Source organism: Ambystoma mexicanum, chromosome 14 (genome assembly GCF_040938575.1).
Source record: "Ambystoma mexicanum isolate Mex_15411 chromosome 14, UKY_AmexF1_1, whole genome shotgun sequence".
In the NCBI taxonomy this organism is placed as follows: Eukaryota; Metazoa; Chordata; class Amphibia; order Caudata; family Ambystomatidae; genus Ambystoma; species Ambystoma mexicanum.
In genome coordinates, this window is record NC_090940.1 from 646,100,858 (window position 1) to 646,118,409 (window position 17,552).

The 17,552-nt window shown below is 44.6% G+C and overlaps 1 protein-coding gene across 1 annotated transcript in view; it reads right to left on the reverse strand.

Moving 5' to 3' along the window:
- Positions 1 to 308: 308 nt before the first annotated feature.
- LOC138527099 (protein ELYS-like) overlaps positions 309 to 17,552 on the reverse strand; it is a 510,654-nt gene continuing 493,410 nt past the window's right edge. Inside the window, exons 30-31 of the mRNA XM_069638141.1 lie at positions 14,539 to 14,633; positions 309 to 2,793 (exon numbers count right to left, since the gene is read on the reverse strand). Of these exons, the coding sequence (XP_069494242.1) occupies positions 2,677 to 2,793; positions 14,539 to 14,633 (212 nt within the window). The 3' untranslated portion in view covers positions 309 to 2,676. The remainder of the gene's footprint in view (positions 2,794 to 14,538; positions 14,634 to 17,552) is intronic.

Consider the following 17,552-nt stretch of genomic DNA (forward strand, 5'->3'; position numbering starts at 1 on the left):
GCTGTTTGTGTTCATCCAGTTGTAGAGCTCTTGTAGGCAGTTGTTCAGCATTTTGTTTTCTTCCTGCGTATCTTGTATTTTGCGTGGATGGGAAGGCATATGTGGTGTAAATCTATTTTGCACCGAGCGGCATAACTGAGCACAAGTAGCTCTGAAATAAATCGTTCCCACAGAAGAATCATGGCCATTATCTTCTCTCGTTTAGTTTTTCAAAAGGGTGTGAAAGCAAAGTGAGTGTATGGCCCTTAGGAACGTGCATATGGAAATGGATGGGTAATGGAGTCCAAATAACCGAACAAACTCAATAATATGGCAAGTTCTGTTTTATTTAAAAAGTGTCTAAAACAGGAAGGTTACAACGAACATCAACGGAAGTACGCCCAGTCTCTGAATGATATCCACACAAAATATGGTCCTTATACTAAATAATGCATCATAGTGACGTCATACTACGTGGCAATAATGAAAATAATGGGTATCGAGGCGCTGTAAACGGAGCGTAAGAAGGCTTATTTAAGGTTTACAATAAAGCCACCCATCAGATTGATTAAGGTAAACATCTAATTATACATTTTATAGGAGCTAAGATTGTTATTGGCTGCCCGTTAGCAGGTGGACAACTTATGCCTACCTCTAAAAACATGTCATTTCAGAAATATTAGATATAAAGTTTCTCATTGGTCTTCAAACCACAAGGTCCTTCGTTATATGGACTTATACAATTGGTTGGCATGTCAAGAACATTTGGTTCATTTAGCAGCACGTAAGCCCAGACCCAGGTGCAGGGAGATGGGACATAAAGCTACCTCACCAGCCAATTAGCCCAGCATCTCTCATCGCCCATGCCTTCTGCCATGAAATTGTCTTTGTACTTGGCCTTGCAGAGTATCCTTGTCTTTGAGAATGCGCAGGAGTGGGGGCACTCACTATCGTGTCCGGAACTCCAAGTTCAAACTCTATTTCCACCCTTGGCTCACATGACAGGAGACTATGATTTGGTCGATTTTGCAGCCTTTAAAAGCTCTAACTGAATTAAAGATTGGCATCCTTTGTGTTCTTTCTTGCACCTTAACTTGAGAAGGTTCATCCTCCACACACTCGTCCTTCTTCAGAGGAGAAAGCTAACCTCGCTTTCTAGAATCTTGACTTTAGGCCAGGCAGCCTCATTACGCAGCGCCATGAGCCTACTATTCTTGCTGCTACACAGATTTCCATTCCCGCTTCGTGGTTTCTGGCCTACTTAATTCATGATACCAATGTCCAGTACCTGTACAATGGCGGCTTCGCCTGCATTTGAATCACTACTCATAGCCAGCTTCTATGATGACTTAATCTACCTTGCGTTTCAGTGTCTGTACACTTATTGAACGGTTGTTTTCTGCAGCACTTTGTGCACGTGTAATCTTCTTTTTCATTCGAGAGTTCACTCAATACTTACATCATCATTAGCCCTCTGGAATCCATACATCATGTTCAGTCAGTATCTCGATATGTCGTGCACACTTTTTATGATGTCACCAGCTCCTCTTCTTTGCTCTTTCTAAAATGCCTTCAGGGTGTTCCTCCTGCAGGTTGTCGTCACTTCGGGGAAACATTCGATAAGGTTCTCTTATTGGGTATCTTCTTCTAAACACTCGCTGCAGTATTGGCACAACGGCTGGTGTCAAACATGGCACGGTCTCATATCTCCAATACAAGGGAGGTGGGTGGCGCGATCTCCTACAGATGTATACAGCTGTTCCTCTACAAAAGGTTTGCGTTTATTCACAACAATTCCTGTTCCAGAATCCGTCTGCAGTCCTAAATTAAGGTTATCGCATTGTTTCAAAAAATAGACTGCATGTGGAACTACAAGATGAAAGTGTTTGCACGCTACAAGTCAATCAAAAGTTAGATCGTTTTAGAGAAATGCCATAGTTTTTGCAATAGCGTTAACAGAATAAATGGCAACAGATGAGCAATTCAAAAGTCAAGATGGCTACACTCTTTACACAGACATCTAATTACCATATCTTCTCTGATAGACAACCAGCTCAGTGAGAGGCTTATTAAGAACACATGAGGACCAGGCGGGCAATCGATCGAAGCTTGAACAATAACTATGTTCTGGGCTTCATAGAGTGAGATACTGGCTGTGAAGGTGCAGAGCTTGGTAAACCAAGAGGTTAAAGAAAGAGGGCACAAGAATATGGATACTGTTGAAAGGATGGACTATTAAGGTACGAGTAGCTCAGGGGCAACGCGCTCCAAGACAACGCAGAGCAACACATGTTTGAATCCCCGGTTTGGAATTAAGCACATCATAAAAAAAACAATTATAATAATATTTAAGGGCCCAAAATGGGCAAGGGCGTGATTATAACTCACTTAAACATGTTGACTTACTCTCACATTTCGGTGATTAAATATAATACAAAATGACTTTCAGAAATTTCTAAAACATTTTGGAAGAGTTCTCTTTGGGTTAACTTTAACAATAAAAGATTAGTTTGCTTTTTAAATACATAAAAACCTTTTAATTGACAAAGGTCTACACAGTCAGGATGATCTGCTGTTATAGCCTAGACTTCACTGAGGGGTGCAGTACAGCTCCCCTCCTTGCCTTGTCAGGACATTATTGGGGCCAGTTGTGGCTGTCTGTGCATGGTGTTAGGAAATCTGGTCTTGACACCCTCTTTACTTTCTATTTCTCCGGCATCCTGCGGAGTAGGAATTGTGGACGGTCTGCTTCTCTGCCCGGCTCACTGTGATCCTGTCGGCGCTCCTCTTTAACACAGAATCTTCTTTTCGGCTCTGCAAAGCAAGCACATCATGCATTTTACTGCAAAGTATACACCTTTCAAATATCATGTAATCCCCCCAGTCAATCCGCCATCAGCGGCAAAAAAACATTCCTCAAAGCCAGTTGTCTGTAACCTTTGGCTTGTCCAGATGTTTTGGAATGCTACTCCCATGATCTCCCCACCCCCATTGAATATGCTGGCTTGGGCTGAATGGAGGTGTAGTCCCAAACATCTGCATAGTCATAGGTTGCAGATCCCTTCTCTAAGAACATGTTGCAGTCAGCTAGAATGAGTGCACACAGATGCTGGGGCCGGTTCACAAGGAACAAACTATGAGTAACTTGGGGATATACCCAGTTTGTTTTTAAAAAAAATTATACTCCAAAAACGAGGCACAAATTTCATGAAGCCAAAAATTGGGTTCTATGTCATTTCATCGACGGGTGCAATTTCGATGTTTTTTTTTTTTACGAGTATGCTTTACCGAAAAAACTCATTGAAATTGATTTATTTTTTATTTTTGAGGGGGGTTCCCCTCCAAGTCCCCCATCACCTATTTTGTTACCTATTCTCGACACCCCCACCCCTTATATACACTTTTCCAAACCCCCCAATATATTTCGATGAGTTTTTTCAGTAAAATGTACTTGTAAAAAAAAACATGAAATTGCACCCGTCGATGAAAAGAACGTTATACCAAAAATTGCACCCAATATAGTAGATAAAAAAGGGAGAAATACTGTAGGTGGTCAGTAGTGGTAGATAAAGACAGAAAGATGGGTGAAAAAATACAGGCGTTACAGGGGGCCCCGTAAACAAGGTAATTCAGACAAAAAAAAACCCAAAGACTATGAGAAAAAGGCATGGGAGGAATACACAGAGAGCTGTAATTCTGAATTACCTGTGAACTACTCTGGAGAGGGCTTCTCAGTTCACAGAGACGTTCTTCATGAGTAATTCTGACTTCCTCTAAGTAAGCCAGGTGTAAGTCAGAGTTACTCATAGTAGCTTCTTTGGGACTTGAAAAGCCTTCTCCCGTAGAGGATCGAGCCAGAGTTACAAAGTGCAACTTCTTTGCGAGGTCGCCCCTTCGTGTTATTTATCCTGTAGTTCCCCGTATCATCTATTAGGAGGGTGCATTTTAAGAGTCTTGATGTCTCCTACATCCTTCCATACCATCCACACTGCAATCATTTTGCAAATTCGCTTGCATGTGTTTCTACTCACGCTACAGGAGATGGTTTGGGGTGGCCCGGTGGGGGGAGGTGTATCTCCAGCCATGTTCATTTCATAGTTGGGTTTTTTCTTTAGAAAGGTGATTCTAAAATATAGAGCTGTAGCCCTGGGCCTCGGAAAAGAAACCCCAGATTTTTTATTTTTTTTTAATCCTAAATTCCAAATACATTAAATAAAGGTCAATATGAGGCCACTATTCCAAGGGCTAAAAAGCTTTTTCTAGGAAACTTCTTTTATAGAACTCCCTTCCAATGGGTCCTAAGGCCTGCTGCTTCCATTAAGTGTCTTTGGATGTAACTGAGGGCCTTTCTATTTGACCAGCTCCTCAATTCCTCATGCCCAATATCCTTCTCGGTTTCTAATAACTACCTTTCTGAATGCATGTCTGTTTCCCTCTCTGCTTCCACTCAATTACTTCTGGCAGGTTTAATCGATGGCAACCTTGGCTGGAGTCCCTCTAAGCTCTCTGTACTCACGGACCAACGGAGCCTCCGCGAAGGCGATTCCACAAAATATAGTGATAATAAGGAGCTCCTGAATAGGCTGGACTCTCAGCCTGTTGGAGAATTGCCTCTAGAATCACAACGGACTGATGTCATATTTTTCGAGTACCCTATCCCCTCAACAGAACTTCCCTTTGTCTCATTGGCCGCAAATGGCTCCTAACTTTCTCTCCAGTAGATGGTGATAGACAATGGGAGCATTATGGCTTATTTATTTATTTATTTATTTATTTATTTATTTATTTACTTATTTATTTATTTAGTTTATTACAAACTTTTGAAGAGAAACAAAACCTAATGTCCAACACCAAAGTTTCTTAATAGTCTGCTGACAGGAATCACGACTCCATTTTCTATTCCTATAACGTGTCCTGCCATTTCGTTTCAGTCTTTTTATTTTTCGATGTTCACTTCCTCTGCTTCTTTCAACTTCTTTTGCATCTGTTTGAGGAACAAGGCGAGTGCCAATGTCCATTTCTGTCGCTCACTGCAGTGCTTTCGCCTCCACCAGTCTTCTGCGCTTTAAGTCATCCCATAGCTCAGCTGCTTTCCTAGGTGATTTGTTCTTAAAGCTCTTAAGTACGAACAGAAGAGGACCAGATGTTTGAAGGTTTCCTCTTCCTGGTGGCAAAATCGACATTTCAGATCTCTGACAGATTTGCTTTGCCTTTTTTTTTCATTTATTTTGTTTTGAACAAATTCAGTCTGAATTTCAAGTAGAACTTCCTTAGACGTTCACACGGAAATATTTCCATGTAGTTTGGTATGCTGTTGAGACTCTTGGCTTCTCTGGGGGAGTTTTTCATGCTTGTGCATTACTCTCTTCTCTTATGTTTCAATCCAATCTAATGGCTTATTTGCTTAATGTAAGGGATGTCCAAAAGGATACGGCTATGAACAGAGTACAGGGACTTGGACGGCGTTGGCCACTAAATCAAATGCAAGGATTTCAATTTGAAAGCTTTTTTTGTTGGATGTTGAGCGTTGTCTCCTATTTTGGTGCATATATTGCTTTATTGCAATGGTCCGCAACCTCTCCCGATGTTTCAGACTACAACTCCCATCAGCCCTAGAGAGGACAGTCAATGGTGGATGATCATGGATGTCTTAGTTCAGAAGAAGTTTAGAGCTGCAGGTTGAAGTCCCCTGTTGTGATTCCGGAATCAGCGCATGGGAAGCTGGAATGCAAGTTGTGTGAGGACCACAATGACCGTCGTGGAACTCAAGAACTGAACCAAAGCTTGTCTCGTGCAACTCCTCAAGAAGGGCCAAAGAAGTCAGTCAACGAAGCAAGAAAGGTTGCAGCCAGAAGAAAGCAGCAGATCAACTGGGAAAAGGAAGGCTGTAAGGAACTGAGCGGAAAAAGCCATGTCAGGACATAGCCAAATAAACCTGTCGCTCAGTGGCACGTGTGAACTGACAAGTGTAGAACGCACCCAGAACTAGAAGAGGAGCTTCCGTGGGCTTTAGGTCTGAAGATAGAGCCATTTTATTCACAGGGTTTATTTACCACAGAGCTGTCAGTGCTCAGCCTGTGGACACACTGCTGCGCCCCTGAACCCCAAACTCGAGGCTCAGTGCTCTATGCAAACCCTCTACCAGCTGCTGGGGTTACCAGCCCTAGTCACTCGTTGGCCGGTGGACTCGCCGCCAGCTGCAGTAGCTTTCCACCTGGGAGTAAGAAAACATTGCTAACACCCTGGTTGCACTTATCATGGTCCCCGATTCACGCCCTTACTGACCTGTCACCGATGGCAGCCATCTTTATTGAAGTCTCTCCGCAGGATTTGACTAATTTCGCCCTCTCTTGATCCTCAACCGGATCCTGGCTCCACGGGCCGCTCCAATGAGAGAAGCTTTTGCCATGTAAAGGAAAGGAGACTGCGCGGGGAAGCACAGATGTCACGCCGCTACCTGGAACGGAACCCGCCATAGAACGAATTCTCCATCCTCCTATCACAACACGCTGAGCGCTAGAACTGGCTGAGAAACATGAACCTTGATGGCTTCTTTGCTCAGCCCACACCCAGTGCTAAATCCCTCGGCTTCCACCCAACAGCAACGTTTCCGAAGGCGTTGCTAGGGGGGGAAGAGGGGGCTATAGCACCAGGTCTTTTGTTTGTAGCCCCGGATAGAAGCTCAGTCTTCAACCTAAAGGCTAGCGAGCTCCGAGTCCCGACAGTCCCGACATTAGCATAGCCCCCTGGCAACACCCCTGGTTCAAGACTCATGAGGGCAAAGGAAGCAAGGACAGCCTGGTTCCAGCTCTCTCTCTTCTGCAAAACCAAGCCCTCCATCCCCACCGCAGACTTGAGGACCGCGGCCTGAATCCTGACCTGGTCCCCCTTGGATGGGGCGCCAGATTCCCGCCCTGCTGAAAGCTGTGCACCCCGCTCTCAGCTCATGGCTAAAATACACCTCTTGATGACATACTAGTAACCCCTTCAAGCCTGCAACACTATATACCAGACAAGGACAAACACAGCCCTGCCCGGCTGATAAGAGCGCCATCACTGAAGACCACCACAGCACCAAAAGCCTCAACATCACCAGAGTAGAATCTCACAGAATAGAAAGAACCAGAAAAGTGGCCTTTCCCTGCTGCACCCCCAGGAGCATGGAATCGGCCACACCGTTCGCGAAACTTCAGTAAGGTGCTGTGCTCTTCAAGGAACGCCTTGAGATCTGCTGGCCCCTTGGCTGTATTCCTCACCCCACACTGCTCTCTCTCTGTCTGCTCTGCCCCACTCTGGGGCATGTCAGCTAGGTCTCTACTGTATCAATCCCATGCGTTCGTGGAAACACACAGGTGAGCGCTGGTCTGGGTGTACCTGATTAATCAGATCAGTGAGAGACAGGCTCCCCATTCCAACAGCACTGTCCCCTAAAGCTTGCATGTCCACATGTGCCAGCATTATAGCTCAGTTAGTTAAGGGCCCTCGGTTTGTGTATGGTGCAACGGAAAGCAAACGCTGTGTGGAAAGACTCGTGCAACATTCACGTGTGCCTTCAAAGTACTCCTGCGGAAAACCCCAGACGCTTTCCTTCGCCCAAAAAATCGCGTCAGGTTAATTTGCTAAAATATCCTGATAGTGAGGCCACAGCGCCATCTTCTGGCTGGACCCCTCTTGTTAGAACATGAAGTGTAAGCAGCCCACCCGCTGCTCCCCTTGCCTTCTCTGGCTGTGAACTGGGCCAAGACACACTTGTCATGGGCTCAGGGAAGTGAGTGTTTCCCATTGGTGACTTAATTCCAAAGCCACAATTAATCACCCCGCCTGGCTAAACGGATCAAAAAGCCCCATCAATTACTGCCCCCCCAGCGCCTAGCAACTGTGTTAGCAGCACAAAGAAGCGGTCCATTCTTTGATTAATTAGCCCTGGAACCGCCCGGAGGCCCAATGAAACCGCCTGCTGTCCAACACAATGAGCAACATTTTGTGTGAAATGATTTCATGAAATGCTTTACGGAGTGATGGATGGGCCACGACTTGAAAGGCAAGGCGTCTGATGTGGTCGCGAGATATGTTAACACGTTCGCATTAGCATAGAGTGCCCGAACACTCCCCATTAAGAAACACACAACACATTAGCAGCTGCGAGTGGAGGGAACCTCCGCGTTCCATTCTGCGAAACAACTACACCTAAAATATGTATAGCTTCAGAAAATAATTAATATGTGTTTTCTTTGATGCTGAAAACTGGACTGCAAGAAAGGCCTCTGCAATCATACAACCCGCAGCGAGGCGCGTATTAAACAATGGCCCTCATTACGACCCTGGCGGAAATCGCGGTGCTAAATGCACCGCGGAGCACGGCGGAAAGCTGCCGATAGCGCCATGGAGGTTGGCGGATTTTCCGCCCCATGCCGACCTTGGCGGGGCGGTAAATCCCCATTCCCCATTTTACCCTTCCCCATTCCCATTTTTGCCCCATAGGGTATAATGGGAGTGGGGAAGGCGTTAATTGCGCCACCGCAAAATACGGTGGCGTAATTAACATCAAGGTCCCGTAGCGCCATGGATTTCTCCGCCCGGAAAAACCAGGCGGAAAACGTTCCATGGCGCTACGGGAACTCGTAGTAGGGCGGACGGGTCCGCCGCGAATAACGCTGGCGTAAACCCACTCCGCCAGGGTCGTAATGAGGGCCAATGTCTGCAGCAGCAGGCAATCCAGAATGCAAATCCGAGAGAGGAGCTGGGGAGACACCATTACACAAACTGGCAGTGCAGCAGCCCGTCTTTAATGCAGGTGATGGCTCCTGAGAATGTAGACAAATAGGGTGTCAGCAGCAGGGGGCGCCACATCGACCACCCGAGCCTCTACTCTGAAATGACCTCATTCCTTGAGTAACGGCAGAATCTGAGTTCACCTCAGAGGGATCTTTTTGAAGCTTACCTGATTCATGTTGCATTGTAATATACCAATGTATTTTAAGGAAGACCCATATGGTTGCTCGTGTTTGCTACACGCGCCCCAATACTCCGAGTGCACGGCTGTCAGACTCTGCTCCACTGATGATCCCTAATAAGGGTGACATTCGTGTGTAGCTTTGGGAACTGTCTGTCTTGGGTTGAAAAAGCAATGTATAAAATAGCACAGACCTGTAGGAGAAAAACACATTTCTGTACTTGCGATTGGTCTAATTTGCATACCCACAATGCTTTCCTGTTGTAGCTCGGATCTGATGGTGAACTTGCCTAATGGCTACTAGGTGGCACTGTGGCACGTGTGACTTGGCTCAAATGGCTTACCTACTTTAAAGCACTGAAAAGGCAAGACTCTACCTTTTTTATAGCCTGGGTGCTTTCCTGCCCAGATGGGTATGGCCATTAGTAAACGGGACCTATATTCTTCCAGTGAACTGTTGCAATAAAACACAGGGGTGTCACAAGGGTGGCCCCCAGTATCAGGCGTAGAGTAGCATGTTCTCGCATATTAGCACCTAAGGGAGAGTCATCCACCAATCAGGTGGACAGGAACACTGGCGGAATCCGATCAGTACCGTGAATATTGTCGCGGAAGGAGGGAGTCACATGGGCTGGCAGCCGGTACGTGGAAGGAACACGCTATGGCTTTCACATGTATGCAGCGAGGAGTTGTCACCAGGAGTTTATTCTGGGAGATAAGATTTCTCTTGGGTTGGTTTGTTTGCTGGAAACAGAAGTGGGATTGTCTACTATGTGCTTTGTAAGTAAAAAGAAGAGCCTTGAACTATATTCTGGCACTTCCCAGGAGTAGGGGTGCGTTCCTAAAGACTGGTAAAACAGTACCCCCACATGGGTAGTAGTCACTGTTCTAGCAGCTTTGCTTAGGAGAATCAGAAGGGGCATCACTATGTTTTGATTGGCCATGAGAAAGAAAACACTCCAGTAGTCCAGTTTCCAACCTATGATGGTGCAAGCCATTGTTAGACCGATGGCTGCAGAAAGAAACGGCCAACATTGCCCCAAATGGACAATAGCATTAAAACGGGCGGTCACAGAGAAAGACGAATCAGGTGGCGGGTGGGGTCTGAGGGATTTTCCTGTTTTGAGTACAGTTGGAGGCAAACAAGATGAAAACATGCGGATAGATTTGGTCAGGCCATTGCTTGCAAGTATTCTGTATCAAGGAGTAAAGACTAAGCCTTAGACTAGTTAAGGCTTAGCCAACTTGTCTTCACCCAGGTCTCAATTAAGGTTGTCAGCAGGATTCCATGTAAACCTCTACATGATCTGTGTGCTGGCCTTATAACTGTGGAACACCACTTCTTCTTTGACCAACAGATCATAAAGGGTAATATTCAACATTACAGGGGACAGGTGGGACCCCTGTGGGTATATTATTACAGTCTATAATAAGTGAACATCATTAAAAGGAGTCCACTCTCACTCTTGATGATCTCTGGTAAATGCTCTTAACCATTTTACATCCACATCAGTCAGACCTACAACCTCCTTCAATCTCTCAAGGAGAACAAGACGGTTAATGGGGTGAAAAGTGGCTGACAAGTCCAACTGCACCACTATACCATTCCCGTCAGAGTCTGGAAGCTGGAGTAGAACATCCTTTGCCTCTAACAAGTCTCTGTGCCCCTCTGTGAACCATTACTCCACCATCTCCAAGGGATTCAAATCCCGCAACGAAGGAGCGAAGTCGAACAGTCGATAACTTCTCCAAGATGTTTAGGAGAAAGGGCACGTTAGCAACCAGCGTGATATTGCCACAGATCAAAGGCTCCCAAGCAAGTTTCTTTAGAAGCAGAGGACACAGGAACTTCGTTATCAATTCTGGAAAATGCCATCGACAGATGAGTGGTTTAGGGACCAAGACGTCAACGCAAATCCGTCATCGAAGCAGAGGGGCAAGATGGCGGGGATCGGCTTCATGATAATGGCTCAGATATCCCTCCCACTGGTGGATGGAAAGAACTGTTGGCAGTAGGTTCAACACCAGCATCAGTTGAGATGTTTGCGTGATGTAATAGGTTATTGTTAGTGGTATTACTAGCAGTTGTGTCAATATTGTTCTGTCAATTAGCTGTTTAGTCCATGAAGAAGGAGTGCAGATCAGTGCACCAGGGCTCAGAAGGCTGAGCTCCATCAGGGTTTGCTGACGGATTGGCACTTTGCTTAAGAGTTTTTGCTGAAATCATTATCTGGTTGTCATAACACTTGTTTTAGCCTCCATGATGGCAGCTTGGTTAACATTCCACGTCGTTCTTAAAATGCTGTATTGTCCTTAATTTGGGTCTTTCCCCTAGTTCCGTTTAGCTCTCCTGACCTCAGCTTAGGGTCGACTTATTTACTCCAAAAACCATCATTTTTTTAATTTAAGTCTTCTAAAACATCTTGTATTCTTCATAGACGCCACTAAGTGAGTTACCGGTGGCAGGGCAGGGATATATTGTGGAGCCAGCGCCGTGAAGTCAGGTCTGGCTCGGTCTTCGGGAGGTGCTCCCTTGATCAGAGGAGAAAGAGCATCTCCGCTTCTCTGATATAGATCATGGTACTAGCCAGAGGCTTGTTTCCACTCCGTACTTGGGTTGGGTCAACATCAAAAACAGCAGGGTTGTAGGTCAAAGGATCGACAACCAAAGGGTCGAATGGCCAAAGGATCGACACCAAAAGACCGAAAACCAAAGGATGGAATTTTTTTAAAACATTTTTTTTACTTTTTTTAAAAACTTTTTTTTTGGGGGGGTTCCCCCCAACCCCTGTTTTTTTGCTAAAAAACATTTTTTTTACCTATACGAAAACCTAAAAAAAATATATAATTAAAACAAAAAATTCGATCCTTTGTCCTGTCGACCCTTTGGTGTCGATCCTTCGATCCTTTGACTAGACACCAAACAGCAGCACTCTGGTCTGACTGGTCCAACGCTTCTACTGACCAATACTTCTTGCCACATTTGTCTTGCAAAAAGTAGATGGTAGTTTTGGTGAGGCAATATTGGTTGGCGTGAAAGTCCCAGTTAAACAAGGCTCTCTTGTCATAGTTTGTAGGAAACATGATGAAAAATGTGTAATTGTTCAGTAAACACATTGTTCAGACAGTCCAGTGCAAGGGAGGATAGCTCAGCGGTAACATGCTCACCTTGGAAGCAAGATGACATGGAGCAACACAGGTTCGATTCCCGGGTCCACGCTTAGAAACCTCTGGGTATTAAGCACGTTATAAATAACCTATCACATCATAGTACTCAGAGTGACACTCCATGGTAAAACTCAATAGAGGGTAGGTCTGTTGGCATAGGAGGGGTGGTGTGGTGTCTCTTTCCTCGAAGTCTAATCCGCTACCGCGGGTGGTGACCTTGGTGCTAAGACTATTGCAACTGGTCATTATGACACAAAGACAAGAGTAAATGCTCAAGGAATATTTTCAATTAAGGGTACCACGCCACCCCAACCACCATGTTGATCTGCATACCAGATAGACGAGCCAATAAGAATGACTGGGTAGAAAAATTGACTCGAGAGGCTGGATGGCCAGTCTGTGATTCTTACAGTGGAAACATTCTTCAAAGCCTGTACTCCCCAGGAGGTTCCCAGCGGAGCCTCAGGGGCAAATACATTGATTTATGGCAGCCTCGGGAATCATCGGACATCTTTCCCAATAGTTCTTGGATCCTGGAAAATGTTTTGGTGTTTGTTTGCCAAATAATCTGCGGAAATCAAGGATCCGGGGTGCCTAGCGCTATGTTTCTAGGTGCATTTGCGGCACCCGCAGATGAGGAAAAATATCCGGGGCATGCGTCTGGGCTGGTGACCACATATCATGCATGGTAATTACCAGGCAGTGAAAGAGGATTAGTAGCCAAAAGATTCATAAGGTCGTCCCGATCTCCAGCGGACCCCGTTTGGCCTGGTTGGCAGGAGCAGGGGTGTCTTTGTTGCTTTTAATCGCAATCATAACATGCAGCTGAAGGAACAGACTTCATAACTGCTTGTGAAGTACCCAGGAGAACCTCAATGAAGGACAAGAAGAGTTGGCCAATAGATAGGACCACGTGTCAGGAAAAATAACACGAAACCTAGTGGCTGAGATTCCTAATATCAGAGAGTTTAAGTGCAACTGCCAGCTAATATCTCACCAGCCGGTTATGTTAGACCTACGGGTTTGGAGAGTTAGCATCCGCGGTTTGATACTATTAGTATCTGCAAGACCTTCCCACCATTTTGGAAAATAAATTTAAGGTGCACCATTCAAACAGCATGTCCACTTGTGATGCCACAACTCGGTTACACAGTAAAGGAAGACTGCTCACCTATGTTCATTTCAAGTATGTTTCCCTCAAAAATATAAATTCTTATCGCTGACCTTTTCCTTGTTATCATTAAATCACTTGAAATTACTTTTGCCAATTTAATAGAATATCTTTTCATTTAAAATTCTTCTGTGCCCGTGCACAGTTGTCCACATATAAAATCTTTATCATTGAATGTATTCTTTACTTATTCATCTATATGGTGACAGCAATGTGATTTGTAAACCAGAACTGTTGTCATCCATTAGGTATCCGTGCAATATTTTCATCAAGTGAATTAATCTTTGTGTTTCTTGAAATCATGTTTCCTTTTAAAAATCTGTTGACATGAAAATAATTTTCCTTAATTTCAGAGCAGTTTAAATCTGCAGGAAGATGGAATTAAATTGTGTTAATTGTGATTAGCATAAAGAGGCACACTCTGCTAATGTTTGCAAATAATTTTGCGTTAGCGGAGAAGTGCAGAGCGTTAATCAAGTCTATGGAAAAAGGATGAGCATACTCGTCCTTGGCACTTAAGGGGTTAATAATCACATGCTTGAGCTTACAGGTTTCTTGTAAAGTACCACTGACCTTATGGACGATGTCTGCGGAAAAGACACAGAGTGGGGTCTTGGTAACATCATAGCCGGTGGGTGAGTTATACTGAGTGAATTACTCATATGTCAATCAGTTCACTCTTCCAACATAAAGCACCACAAACATATACATATATTCTTGCCATTCATGTACATACATGACCATCTACTTACATGACCATCTACTTATAGGTCATACATTTCCAGAGGTTTAAGAAAGCTTCTACATGCAAAGTCCTTCACAGTTATTGGACTCTGATGCAAGACAAAATGGCTGCCAGGGCAAGAGACAGACAGGACACTAACAATTTTTAAGTGATACTCATATCCAATAATTCTAATTGTGTACATTGGTTACACTTGGTATTTTATTTAGGATTTTGGTTGTTTTTTCCACACGTTGCGTGTAATCTAATAAAATCCTTTATGCTACGACTTGGTCCATAAAAGCCTATTGCAAAGTGATGAACTGAAGATCCCTCCAGGACAGACTTAATAACTTATTGTGAGTAAATTCACATAGAAAGAAACATAAGGAAACGTTGCACACTTTAATATCTTACATTTTTCATCAATGTTACTACAGTTCTGGATTCTTCCGAGAGACCACCATTTGTGTCAAATGCCTTTGGTAAATGTTGGACCGTTCATCGTTCACAAGATGGGGAATTCTCTTCCATGACACTAACCTTTTCGGGGGGCTTTCTTGAGGAACACTGCTGGAATATGCTCTTAGATATCGGGGTCCTTTTTAACTGCCCCAATGTCTGCGTCGATTCCGTGCCTTGAAAATAAATGGGTACATATTTGTATAATCCAAAAAGCATGGCAGATTCAGCTTGAAGCTGATGTGGAATTTGGTACACATGAGAATTATAGGGCTAAACCTTTTACATAAATGCATTTGAAATCCTGATCATTCTCAAAGCATGAACATTTGCAAAAACGGGGGAAATGAATGGATTTACAGAAGACATTTGTGCCGTTTAGGTCAGGGGTCTGCAAATTGCGGCTCTCTGGGTATTCCGGGCAACCCATGATCCCTCACCATGGACTGTGGAGGCTCGGACCTCAGGGAGGTGTAGTCCAAAGCACCCGGTGAGGTTGCAGACCCCTTTTTGAGGGCTAAGTATGTACACAGGCTTACCCAGAATCCCATTATTCTAGGCAGCTGCTAAAGTAGAGTTTAGAACCCAGGCCTACGGGTTCCAAATTTCTCAACGTAGTGACCTTGTCCCCGACCTACATTACTGCATGGACCGAAGCAGGGCTTTCATGCGAGGCCTTCACATAAACAAAGGGCCAATATGTTCAAAGACACACTAACCCGGAAGTGAACACTTGCAGCAAATTCTCAGTTTCATCACAAAGGCGTGTGCACATTTGACTTCTGTATTTAAATTATACAACTCGGAATCGTACAAAAATGTCGACCTGGGAATTGCGACTGCCGAAACTGCCGACTTTTTATTTTAACCCCCCCTTACACCACATATATATATATGTGGGGGGATTAGAGTATAATATTAATATGGGTAGGGCCTGCGGGGGCTGGGGGGGTTTCCCCCGCATATATATGTGGTGTAAAGGGTTAAAAAAGAAAGTCGCCATTTTCGGCCATCGCAATAATCACATAGATCAGTACAACTCCACTGCCATCATGAAATCCTAATGCATCATCGTGTTGCTTAGCAACAACAAATGTAACCACTATGCGTGTATTTGCAAAACAAAATTAGCAGTTTACATGTTCCAGTTTGGAAATGTGCCAAATCGCTTACCTCCTCTGATCTGGTGCCCCGTGCAATCAAAATGCAAAGTCTGCAGAGTTTTCTAGAATGTACCATAACATCTCACAATGAGAGAACTCTATGCCATGGTCAGGCAATGCAGAGGGACTGTGAGGGGCGGGATAGGCGGTTGAGGAAACCTCTTTAATTAAAAGCCCCTAAACCTTCACTGAACACCTTCCGCGGGTGCTTATCTAGTAAGTTGCATTAGCTAAAAACACGAAAACCTTTAAAAAACACCCATTGTAATTCAGCAGTTATTCATCTGGTGTTTTGTAATACACTACACTGCCATATGAACTGCTTCCAAGTGCAAGGATTTAGGAGGACAGGGTCCGGCGAGGCGTGTCGGCGGCGCCCGCACCTAGACCCATACGCTGCTTTCCGGAGGCTGAGTGGGGCAATGGAAAGGAAGACAGACAAGGGATGGACAGAGAAGCAGGGGAAAGGCCAAAGGGTGTTCCCAGACAGGCCTGAAGGCAACAGTCTGGGTGGATGGGCTAGAGAGTGAGCTTGATGGTGAAGGAGAGGTGTAGTGTGACGATCTGGAATCCGTGTTCCATGCAGGGACGAGGACTAGACAGCAAAGGCTATCTAATTTAGCAGCTTATACAGCTCACAGCCAACAATTATATAAAGAAAGAAAACATTACAGCAAATCTGGTGTGTGTATATTTGCTGGCAGACATGTATTTATCTATTTATTTATTTATTTATTTCCCATTTGTTAAGTGCACTAAACCCGGAGGAATCAAGGCGCTGGTTACTTGCAGTAGAGAGCATAAGGCGCAGGTTACATACAATTGAACAGTTAAGATTGAGAGGAGGTACAGGTGGCATAGTTGCACTCAGGCAAGAGGTAACTCTGTCGAGAAGAGTAGCGTTTTCAGTTGTTTCCGAAACACCAATAGGATTGTTCAGATCTCAGTGTGAAAGGTAGGGAATTCCAGGTCTTGGAAGCTATGACCGGGAAGCTAGACTCCCCCCCCCCCCCAACTCTCTTGTGCTTGAATCGAGGGATGGTAAATTGGTGAGAATGCGAGGAAGGTGTTGGTCTGTTGGATTGGGCGTTGGAGAGTTTTTGAGAGAGATATTTCGGCGCTGAGTTGGAGAGGCATTTGTGCGTGATTGCTACCATTTTGAAAGGAATACACGCGTGAATCGGTAACCAGTGCATACTTCTCCTTGCCACTCAGATGTGTTCACGCTTTGGGAAGTGGAAAATGTTTAGATATGAGCTGTGTTTTTTGTTGGTCAACAAAATTCCTCAATACAACAAAAAAAAAAAAATGTTTAACATACTTTTTCTATATGAAATGCCATGAACCTCACCAAATTTGGCAAGAGTGTTCAAGTGAGGCTACATACATTGCTAGCCATCTTTTATCAATTTTCAGAGATGGTGGAAAAGATCTTTTTTATATTCCTTTGTAAGATGCCATCAAATCCTATCTATAGTGTCACGCCTGAGACTCTACAACATAAATATGTCCCTTCATTCATAGTTGGTCAATAAACTTTTGTACAATTAAGACAAGTTTACTCCTATGAAAAGATAAAGGGCCTCATTACACGGTAGGGGGTAAACCATGATGCTATTAGCACCATGGTTGCCGCCGGTACCATACCGGTACCACCATGGAGGAAATGGGAATTACCACCCCATTCCAAGGTTTGGCGGGGCTGTAATTCCCCCTTTCCCCATTGCCCTTCCCCATTCCCATTTTTGCCCCATAGGGCATAATGGGAATGGGGAAGGAGCTAATTACGGTACCGCAAATTGCGGTACCGTAATTAGCACCAAGGTCCCTTTGCGGGTCCCAACTTTAACGGCTGGTCTACACCAGCCGTTAAGGTCGGGTCCCGCAAAGGGACCTCGTAGTAAGGCGGTAAGGGTTAACGGTCACCGGTAC